Genomic DNA, 12,151 nt, shown 5'->3' on the forward strand with positions numbered 1-12,151 from the left:
GAAGTCCTTTTCTCCTACACAGATTTTAGCTTGAGGCTTTTCTTTCTTTTTCTCTGTATCATTCAAATTTCATAAGTTTTCTATCTTCAAGGAATTCCTCAATCTGTGTCTGGGTGGCTTAGTATAGCCATAACATTACAGTATCAACTTACTAACTTGATAGAAGCTCCTAAATATTTAAAAAATTAATATACCCTTTAAAATAAATTAGTTCCTCTAAGTAAATTTTGTATTGACTTTACTATGATTTCAGTTTTAGTATTTGTTCTCAATCTATATTTTGGATACTTTAGTAACATCTCACATTTAATTTATGCTGACTACTATTTATCTTACTTTATTTTAGGAATTTATTAGAAACTTGCATTTACAAATGGAAGAAGAAAGAAAAAAATTTAAAGACCTACAGGAAAAAGAAAAAATGCGTTTGTTAAAACTGCAGCATAATGCAGCTGTAAAAATTCAAGCTAAATATAAAGCATTTGTGGCCTACCAAAAATATGGCCCAATCATAAAGGAACAAATAGAAAGTAAGAAAAGGAAAGCTCAAGAGTGGAAGGAAATGGAAGCAAAAATACGACAAATGGAAGAAGAAAAACGAAAAAGATTAGAGGAGGAACAAAGACTAGAAGAAGAGATAAAAAAGCAGAAGCAAGAGGGAAGGAAAAGGAGAGAAAAAGAATATGAAGAAAAAAAGAACATCCTGAGACAAGAAAGAGAGCAACAACTAAAGAAGGAAAAATTGAGATTAAGAGAAGCTGCAAGAAAACAGCTAATAATAAGTAGAGCATTAAAAAACGGAGATTATAATGCCAAATATTTAACTGTCGAAGATAGATCAAAGAATAAGGATGATGTAGCCCGAAGACTAGGGGATGAAAAGTCAAAGAAGTGGAAAGGTGCTCCCCCTTTGCCAGTTGAAGAATTGAATAAGAGAGAAAATGTAGATAGACACCTTGTATTGAAAGAATCAATACAAGTGCAATTAAAAGAATCTATATCAAGCCAAGCAATTTTGCCAGTATTTAAAATGGAAGAAAAAAATGAAAACCTAGCAAAACAATGTTCAGAAGAATCGGTCAAAAAAGCAAGGAATTATGAAAACATAGACCAAAAAACTCAATTGGAAAACCTAGATCTAAAAGAAAATGTGAACGAACAGTTTCAGCTGCAAGAATTAAACTCTCAAATACAAAAAGAAGTCATGAAACCTTCCATAAATGAGATTATGAGACAAGAAACCCAAATAATAATATTAGGACATAATCAAGAAATTAATGAGGTAAACAATGAAGCACAGAAAATAATCGATGATAATCAACAGAATAAGATACAACAAGTAGAAAAAGAAGAGATATCAGAACAAAATGGAACATTACATGAAGACAATAATATGAAGAAAATTTCAGTGATTTCAATAAAACAAAAACCACTACCACTAAAATTAGAAAATCCTGCAGATATAGGGGAAAATATAACACTACAAGAAAAAGAAATTGATTTAAAATCTAAAGAAACTGAGGAGAACCCAAAAGGCAGTGCTCTGAATAGTGACTTGGTTTTTAACACCAATGATGCTATGATAAATGTAGAAGGCAAAATAAACAAGCAAAATTATATTTTATGTAGAGGTGCTCCTTGTGAAGACTTGGGTGGCAATACTGCAAAAAACTCTTTGGTTTTTAAAGAAGTTAACTCTCTGAAGTCTCAGATTAAAGAAATTCCAGAAGAATGTCATGAAAATAGAACTGAATGTGAAAATATAGTGACCTGCTCTGTACCAGAGCCAACACTTACATTTTCTATTGAGGAAAAGAGGCTTGCTTGGATAAAATCATTTAAACCTTGGTTTGAAATTTTCAAGCAAAATCAACAGAAGAAAATTGTTAGGAGAAAGAGACTTGTAAAATGCCCAGTCAACGTGATGCCCCCTTTGAGTACACTAGAAATTCTTCAGCGTGGCCCTTGGAATACTTTACAGCAGGTATTTTATAATACTTTTTTCATACTGAATTGTGATTGGTTCACTAAAATGTAACTTTAAAAATCTTAATAGAAGGCGTATTTTATTTATTTATTTAATTGAAGCGTAGTTGATGTACAATATATAGCTTACAGGTGTACAATATAGTGATTCATAATTTTTAAAGGTTATACCCCATTTATAGTTATAAAATATTGGTTATATTCCCTGTGTTGTACAGCATATCCTTGTAGCTTACTTTATACATAATAGTTTGTACCTCTTAATCCCCTACCCCTATATTGCTTCTCCCCCCTTCCCTCTCCCCACTGGTTACCACTAGTTTGTTCTCTGTTTCTTGGAGTCTGCTTTTTTTTGTCTCTCAATCAGTGAAGTTGCTAATGAAATATTTCTCCTATTTGAGAGAGGTTGCACTTAAAAGATCTCCTCAATTAAAAGTATTCAGGTCATCTTCTCCTTCAGTGAAGCACTATGAAGAGCTTTGATTTGTCTTGAAACCTGTGTTCAAGGGCCCTATAGCCATTACTAGGCTTCCAAGAATGGAGGTATCTGGGAATGTAGAGCTGAATTAGAATAGGAAACTCCTAGCTTGATACTCAGGAGTTAGTCTGCTTTAGTCCTGGGCCACAACACCACCTAGTGGCTCCTTTCGGGAGGAAGTGGATTTCCTTGAAGTGGATTTCACAAGTGCTGTGAAAGAAGGGCTTACAACAATGGAAGACTCTAGAATTTCTATATAGAAACAGAGTTATTTAGTCACTTGCTATATAAACATGGTACGTCTATGCCTGAAATTTAAAGTCGTTGTCACCAAATGCTACTAATTTTCTATGTTTATGGAAACAGAGTTTCAATCAAAAATAAGACAGAAACTAAAAAATGTGTAGAAAAACAGGAAAGAATATTTCAAATAGTGAAGTTCTAGAAAGGATTTAAGATTAAAATACATATGTTTATCTGGGGCCTGAAACTCAAATGTATTTATAAAATTTATTTAGTTTCTTGGTATAGGTAGATGCCTAGAAAAGGAAACATTCTTATTAATACATATGCATTATTTGATTCATTCACTCAGCAAATATTCATCTGTCTAATATGATCAACCCATATTTATTGTTAGATTAAAGGGACAGAAACAAACCCCAGTCTTTGCCCTTATGGATCTGACTATGGTAGACAAAAAGGCATTAAACAAATAAATACACATAAATACATTACTGCAGATTTTGATATTTGCTATATAAGATTTCAGGGTATTCTGTGAGAGAATAACAAGATAGTAGGATTTAAAGAGATCTCTGGGATGTGAAAGAGCAGTATAAAGAACAAGAACTACTTTGAAGTGTATTTTTGTTTCCTAGGCAATGTATTTTTCATATCTATCAGACCTATAGAGTTACATATAAAATCTCTCAATAGCTCTTCTACTACTTTTTTTTCTTTAGCCATGTTATCTCTGGAATCATTCTTTTCCTACTTTACCTGTTGCTGCAGGCTTTCTGAATGGATGACATTAGATACTAACACTTTTATTTTATTTAAAATAATTTTCTTCATGAATATCTATTTGGGCTAGGCATGAGTGACAGCTTCTTGCCTACAGTATTTGTTTCAATAGTTCAAGAAACCAGTAGTGCTCTTCTCTTTCGTTGTGGTTCTCTGTTTTGTCCAGTGAGAGGAGCACTGAGAAAGTTAAGACGTATGAACCTCTTTCTCCTTGGTGTTTCTTCTTCTGCCCACTCTGTTCCTTCTATGGAACTCTTGTCAATTTACATAAAGTGAGGATTAACCTTTTCTTATACTTGTTAGAGCAAGACCTTGTAAACTGTAATGTGTATACAGATCACCTGGGGATTTGTTAAAACGTTGATTCTGATTCTTTAGGTCTGGTGATCAACTGCAGCGTACTGCATTTTTACAGTGCCCCTGGGTGATGCTGTTGGTGCTGGCTCATGGACTAATTTGAGAAGCAATGTTCTAAAGTACCCTGTAATCCTTTGACTACTACTCAAACAACTATTTCAAACATTTAATTTTTCTTTGAAGCATCAAATATACAGTATAAACATGAAAATATAAGTGCATGTGCCATGTAAGTGCTGAAGTGTTATAAAAACCATCTTGTAACTTCCTTACTTTGATTTTCTAATCTCTTAGCTTCACGTCTTTGTCATTATCTGCCACCTTTGTAAAGTCCTTCTGGAGTAAACCTTTAGAAGAGAAAAATTTATTCTTCTGGAATTTCACCCAGTAGTCAATTCATTTTGCTTATGTTACTCTCTCACTTTGAGCCTTCAGGACATGATTCAGGTCTGCCTCTTGTCCATACTTCTTTATTTATTGCCAGACAAATAGTGGTTTTCATTACTTGACTGTGAGATGGATGAGTGGGAGGATGGATAAAGGGATGGAAAAAGAAGTCCAACTGAATGTTAATCTTATCTCCATATTATTATCAGCTTCACAATTTAGCTAGGTTGTATTGATTAAAATGAAATTAATATAAAAATTACTTGAATGTAATTTAATAAAGTACTAACAATCCCTGTATCAAATAAGATCAGGGTTCTAATTTTATTTCTGCCATTTACTGGCTGTGTCACCTTGTGCAAGGTGCTTGATCTTTCCCTTTCTGAGCCTCAGTTTTGTCTTCTATAAACTGGGAAGAGCAATACCTACTTTATAGGATTGTTGACTTTTTTTTTTTTTTTTTTTTTTTTTGCGGTACGCGGGCCTCTCACTGATGTGGCCTCTCCCCCCGTGGAGCACAGGCTCCGGACGCGGAGGCTCAGTGGCCATGGCTCACGGGCCCAGCCGCTCCGTGGCATGTGGGATCCTCCCGGACCCGGGCACGAACCCGTGTCCCCTGCATCGGCAGGCGGACTCTCAACCACTGCACCACCAGGGAAGCCCCGGATTGTTGACTTTTTAAATACCGTATGTGAAGAATCTGGTCTTACGCTCCTAACATATATGATAGTCATTGTCAAATGTGGATCTCAAACATCTGAAGAGAAAGGCAAATGGATTTTTGAGGGCTGCTTAATAGCCTCTTTCATCAAATACGTTATAACATTGAACATGCTGGATCATCTACTATATGGAATAATATCCCAAAAGGATATGACTGAAGAGAAGTGATTATTGACAACTAACATAGTTTTCTTTTTCCTAGTTGAATGCTTTAACTAGTTCATCTTTCTTTTATTTTGGGCATTTTGCTACTAATGGTAACTTGCCTTAAATAGCAACCACAAAAAAAGGGTACTAGCTTAAGGATTTTTCGCTATGGCTTTATAACATGGCATGGATGATAACATTTTAGGGGCTGAATGTCTCACTTCATTCAAGGCAAATTGTAATTAACTGGTGTTGTGATGGCACATGATTTACTTGAAGTTATATTCTCATTCATTTAAGCCACTAATCATACCTCAGATTCAGTCTCTTTGCCGCTGAGTTTTTGAACAATATTATTTCTCCAGGTTGAATAGATTTGAGATTGTGGCACTGAACATAAAACAAAACAGTCATTGCTTTCATTACTTTTGTAATTACAGTCTACCGTAGATGACTGACACTGCTTCGGTTGAACTCAAGAGTAACTGAGAGTGAACTCTATAAAAAATCTGTAGCTATTTTAGGTCATTTTATTTACCAAAACTGTCAAGGATTTGGGGAAATATAGACGATTAAGTGGAAAACTGATTTGTGATCTTTTATCAAAATATAATGAATGAGTCATAGGTTTTCTATAGATGGAGTAGTTCATTTTCAAGTCATGAGAGACCAAAAATATTAATCTTCCAAATATTTTTATATTATCCTTTGTAAGGGAACGAAACTATGAATGCTATAAATATTTTAGTTTTGCCATAGGGCTAGGACAGTTTATTCGTTTAGTTATTTAAGAAGAATTTAGCGACCATCCACTATGCCCCAGTTGCTCTTTTATCAGGCTGACCATGCAGTAATGAACACCTGTGAGTACTAATTCTCTTTGACCTTAATTTTTAGAGCATAAGGCAGTTCTATTTATGTAATTATTGTCATGCATGTATCAAAATGATGAATGTAAAAGTTTATTTGATCTCATAAGTTTGGAAAAAACGAGTGCGGTAGAGAATAACTTGCTATATCATAAGGAAAAATTTTAAATCTTTAATAAAAGAGAGGAGGAAGTACCATGGAATACCTCATATTCACAAGTAGACACCATCAACAAGGATACTGCAACAGCTGTCACTCCTGTACTGTAATTAAATTAGAGAGGTTGCCACATCATAACTAGAACTTAATTGTGCTTATATAGTTGATTGTAAGCAGCATATTATTAAATCAGGCAGGATAATATAAATTATAAGGTAGAGCAGCATTTGTTACTATAAAGCTGCAGCTGTAGGGTTTTCAGTTTTTAAGTGCTCAGTTCTAAATAGTGTGTTCAGTTTTTTAGTATAGAGCCAGTTTTCCAGTTACAGAATTTATAGTATCCCTTTGTGGACAAATTAAGTGGGCATTACACAGCAGTTATCCTGACACAAGTAGATTAATATTTTTCTTTCTGAAAAATTATAAAAAAGAAATTTGTTTCAAAAGTTGTTTTACATTATGAGTAATTGAGAAATGCCTAAAATCATTATGAAACTAGAAACTTTTATTCACCCAAAGTTTTAAAAATAATCAGTTATTGCTTTTGCTACTTAAAGCAAGGAGTAGTCTAATCCCTTCTATCTCCATGAACATATGGTCTGCCCATTTACTTACATAAATATGTGAATGTAAAACTTTAATGCACAGGAAATATTTCCCATGAAGAGGAGTTACTGCACTTAAGAATTTTATACTTTTTCCAGATTTTTTGAAGTAATAATGCTTTCAATTTCAATAAAACATTTAAAAAATTTCTTTCGAGTAAGATGTATACTAGTATGATATATACTATAAAGCTAATCATTTTAGAATTGTTATTCAGTACATGGGAAACCTGGCCTTAGGACTTGTGATGTGGCAGTATGAAAGTATTTTTACTATAAAGCAATTTAGCTTATATAGTTATTTTAGTGCACGGACTCAATTATGGTGAAGAACCAACATATTATTACATTATTACTGTGCCAGTTTTACTTAGGTGAGAGCTCTTGAGTTTAATAAGTGGAGTGCTTTTCAGTAATCTCAAAATATTTCTATCTGACATATTCTTGTAGAACTCTAAGCATAGTCCTTAATGTGCATACCATAAAGTTGAATACATTATTTGATATTGAATTTTCTTTAGTTGAAAAGACTTAAAAAGAGAAAAGTGCCTTAGGAAAAAAGGAAGCATTGAGTCTACAGTAATATCTCAATAATAAGAAATGTTGTAAATGTATGTTAAGAGCTATTCATGATTTTTTATACCGCAGATTCTATATGCGCTGGGTATATTACATTATTCAGTAGTATGGAATGATTCATACCTTTATAATACAGAAGACATAATAGAATGTAGTTTTTATTGCATGGTTCAATTATTATTGCATGCTTCTACTTATTACAGTTTCTATAATATCTCTTCTCAGTTAAACTTGCTTCTTTTTTGGAAGATAGCTAAGGTATTCTAGTTGAAGCATGGCAGGTTGGATATAAAATCTATCCCCTGACCCGTTGTGGCTTCTGGTACTATCCAGGTATCCCTAAGATACTGTCAAACACAGATCTTAAACATTTATATAGTGCAATCCTGAAAATAATGCCAAGGGACATGAAAAACAAGGAAAATGAATTTGGTGAAAAATCAGGGAGTGAACTAATAAATGATTACAATGTTATTATTGCTTCTATGCATATTAGTTTTGAACTTGAATTGGTCATGAATGACTGCATTATTTTGTCTTTCTATGAGGGGAACAAAATTGGCAAAATGGCCAGATAGCTTAAATGAAATTGAGTTGTTAATAAGTGTAGGTTTCAATATATAGCATTACTTTTTTTAGATGAAGTTTTTAAAACAATTTTGCAAGGCTAGTACAGTTTATATTCATTATAGTTAGATAATGTTATGTGTTCCAATTTTCTTGAATTCCCTAGGTTACAACAGTAACACTTCAAGATTTGCCAGGTTGTAGTCTCTCCACACTGGCAGAGTGTACAAATCTTCAGTTTCTGTCTCTTCAGCGCTGTGGATTAACCTCTTTGCACAGCCTGAGTAACTGCAAAAAGTTAAAGTACATTGATGCACAGGTATGTCCTATGTTCTCAATATTTATTTTATAATAAAATATAAAGTGGAGTAAGGTGTAATTCAGGTGTACATTTTAAGAAATGACAATTTTGAAGAAACATTTACTAAAGTAACCTATAACTCAGGGTCTAAAAGAGATCAAGGGCCAAAATTTGTGAGAACCATACAGGGAAGGTGATTAGATGGTATGACCTGGAAACTGTCTCTATTTGCAGATGATATAGTTATTGTTTTGTTACTTTTTGCTGCATAACAAATGACCACATTATTTAGTTAATTAAAAACAGCAACCACTTTTTTTGCTCACAGTTCTGTGGGCCGTGAATTGAGGCCAGACTTATCTGGGCATTTCATCTGCTTCATACCATGTTGCCTGGGTCTCTTATGTAATTTGCAGCTGGGGCTGGAATGTCTAAAATGCCTTCTTCTACATGTCTGGTGCCTTGGGAGTTTGGAATTTCTCTCTCTCTCTCTCTCTGTGCTTTCTTGGGAATCTTAAAAGGGTGAGCTTTCCAAAAAGACAAGCTTCAATATGAAGTGCTTGTCAAGCATCTGCTGGCATCATGCTAGCTTGTGTTCTATTGGCTGAGCTTTCAGTTCATGTGGGAGGGGACTATGTGGATGTGTGAATATTGGGTTGTGAGGTTTATTGGAACTGCTTACAAAGTAACAACCTCCTGCAGTCTGGCCCCTGGCTCCTAATGAGTCACATCCTTCCCGCATGCAAAAGGACTCATGTCCCAAAGACCCCAAAGTCTCATTAACTCATGGCATCAGACTCAGACTTGAGCACAGAATCTTCTCATCTAAGTCAGATCCAAGTGGAGATGATCTGCTCAGAGAAAGTTCTTTCAACTCAGAGATCTATGAAGTTAAAGGAAAAGTTGTCTTCCCTCCCCCACACCCACATACAGTGGTGAGAGAGGACTTGATTAATTACAAGAGTTGTTACCATTCAATATGGGAGAAAACAAGAAGCTCATGGACCAGCCCTGGTCCATAGCTAAGAAACTACCATCAGTTATTAATAAGGACTTGGTTCTGCTCCATGGGAATGGGTCTCTGTGACTCTTGGTTCTGCCCACTAGGCTTTTAACTCCATTCTCAAGACATACTTTCTTTTTTTTTTCTTTCCCATTTATTTATTTATTTTTGGCTGCGTTGGTTCTTCATTGTTGTGCATGGGCTTTCTCTAGTTGTGGCAAGCAGGGGCTACTCTTCATTGTGGTGCGCGGGCTTCTCATTGCAGTGGCTTCTCGTTGTGGAGCACGGGCTCTAGGTGCGTGGGCTTCAGTAGTTGCAATGTACAGGCTCAGTAGTTGTGGCTCGCGGGCTCTAGAGCACAGGCTCAGTACTTGTGGTACACGGGCTTAGTTGCTCTTTGGCATGTGGGATCTTCCCGGACCAGGGCTCAAACCCATGTCCCCTGCATTGGCAGGTGGATTCTTAACCACTGCACCACCAGGGAATCCCCAAAGGCATACTTTCTTTTCCATAAGAAGTGTTCTGTTTTGCAGCTGAGAATTTTTCTCAATGTTTCTTTCTCGTAGAAGGTTGGGGGGGGTGCTAGAGTTTTATTTTTATTTTAGATTATATTATTTTCAATTCAAACTGACTGTGCTTCCACCAATATGATTTTCTTTTCAAACTTTGTTTCCTATGCTTCTTATTAAGTTTACTCCATTAGACAAAGGCTATATTCATATTTTTGAGAAGGATGTTGTAGGACTATACCATTAAGATTCTTAGAAGCCCATTTATCTTTCTGAAATCTTAAAAGAAGAGAATTGATGTTGCATCCGTGACATATGATCTTGACATTGAGACCAATATTATGTATTGCAGAGATATGCATGTTTAGTAAAAGTATAAATCTATACATGAGATATATACCTAATTCATGGTATTGGTATTCTTTGGAGGGAAAGATAGCAAAAAGGACTGAGGAAGGGAAATGGGGAGATTTCAAATTTTTCCATGTTTGGTTTCTTTAAAATAAGTTTTTTAGCAACTATGACCAAATGTTCACTCTTGTTCATTTAGATAGTTTGAAATATTTTGTTATATGATCCTCTGTGTTTTCTATATTTTAAAAGATTATTAATAAATACAAAATCATTTATTTGGTTACTTAGTATTTTCATCTAGATAGTATAACACTCTACATAGTTATCTTAAAATTAGGGATTCAGATATTCATTTAAAGATCATATATCTCATCTTCCCTCTTTTTGCAAGCTTTAAATGTTTCATTAATAAGCCATTGAAATAAAACTAATTACATTTGTTCTTTGTTTTAGGAAAACAATATTGAGACTATCAACTGTGAAAATTTAGAAAATCTCTGTGTTGTTCTTCTTAATAAAAATCAACTGACTTCTTTTCATGGTTTGGATGGCTGCACTAATATCCAAAGTCTTGAACTTTCACATAATAAAATCACTCGAATTGGTGAGAACAGTGGAATTTAAATATATTGACATTTATTTCTCATTATTATATTTTGTTTCATTTATTCTTTTCTGAGAATAGGCCACCATCACTAATTTGCTTATTTTATCCAAGCCATACTTATTTAATCTTTTATCCAGATTTATGAAGGAAACAAAATTAGTTTTAATATATATAAAAGGAATATGCTCCCACCACTGGCAAATGGGTGGTTGTTAGTAGCTCCTTAAATTTAGTATATTCACCTCCCTGTTCCTTTTCTTATAACCAACAGTGATCTGAACTCTACTGAAGAATACAATACCCTAGTTTGTTGCCATCATATTTTTATGGACCCTATGCTTTCTGTACTTCTCAGCAACTGTCATAACTGTTTCCTGGTATGACACTACTCTCCTTACCTACATACATCACTTGGACTAACCTTTCCTTCTTTAGGTAAGGCTACTAATACCACATAAAAGAAAGAGTTTATCAGTTTGGATCTCCCTAATCATCTTTGTCCCTCCATCTGTCTGTCTGTATACCTATATATCAATAGCGTTTCCATCCTTATTCTTTGTAATCCATAAAATTCAGTGATGAAAATGTCTTTTCTTATTTAAGACCAGCCCTTCTATTTTACGTAAATATACCTGTCATTCTCCTCTGGTACCTTCCTCCATCATTTATCACCTTTCTCATGTCAGATTCTTCCTATTGCCGTCCATTGCCTCATCTCTCTTCCTCTTGCTGTCAAGTCTTGTGAAAGTGTTCTGTTCTTGCTCTCACTTCTTACTACCCAACTTCCCTCTTCTGCCCACTGAAATTCAGCTTCAACTCACTTCTATACATTTCCAGTGTGGTAAGTCTAAAATAAAAATCTCATGTTTTTTAATACCTGGCTTAAAATTCTGTTTGTTTGGTTTTTTTTAATTTAACTGTGAGATTCTCAAGGGACTTGATAAGGGCTTAAATGATGGTTAATCAATAATCAAGGACTGGCAGAAAATAATGAACGAGATAAAAACATTACTCTGGTATACTACTAATGGCTTAAATTATTGGACCCCCAGAAGGTACATTCTTTCCACCTTCTCCATTCTGTGGTGGTTAGGAAATGTGATCTGTACTGAAATATCACGAAATGGGATGGGAGCAGGTGGAGGAGTAGAAGTAAGCCTGCTTTCTGTGTTTAGGCCTGGTTCTACCTAGGCCTTCTTGATATTAATTTGTTTGCCTATGTAATATTTTGTTTTTTCTTTCATTTTTTTATTGTTGAACATTTCAAACATTTACAAAATGAATACATGGAGATTCCATATACTATAGTCAACATTTGGTCCATCATTACTGTTTTGTTTTTTATTGTATTTTTTCTTTTTTAAAACAAATCCCCAAATCATAAAGTTTCATCCTTTCATACCTCAGGAGATGGTTTTTAATAATATGGTCCTTTCTTACTTAACTACAATGCATTGTGTTGCCTAATAAAATTAATAGTGATTCCTTCTATC

General features: G+C 34.4%; 1 protein-coding gene across 1 annotated transcript in view; it reads left to right on the plus strand.

The window, feature by feature from the left end:
• LRRIQ1 (leucine rich repeats and IQ motif containing 1) overlaps nt 1-12,151 on the plus strand; it is a 271,088-nt gene that overhangs the window by 113,032 nt on the left and 145,905 nt on the right. Inside the window, exons 11-13 of the mRNA XM_049694936.1 lie at nt 347-1,984; nt 8,051-8,203; nt 10,505-10,655. Coding sequence (XP_049550893.1) covers nt 347-1,984; nt 8,051-8,203; nt 10,505-10,655 — 1,942 coding nt within the window. The remainder of the gene's footprint in view (nt 1-346; nt 1,985-8,050; nt 8,204-10,504; nt 10,656-12,151) is intronic.

Source organism: Orcinus orca, chromosome 11 (assembly GCF_937001465.1).
Source record: "Orcinus orca chromosome 11, mOrcOrc1.1, whole genome shotgun sequence".
Lineage (NCBI taxonomy): Eukaryota > Metazoa > Chordata > Mammalia > Artiodactyla > Delphinidae > Orcinus > Orcinus orca.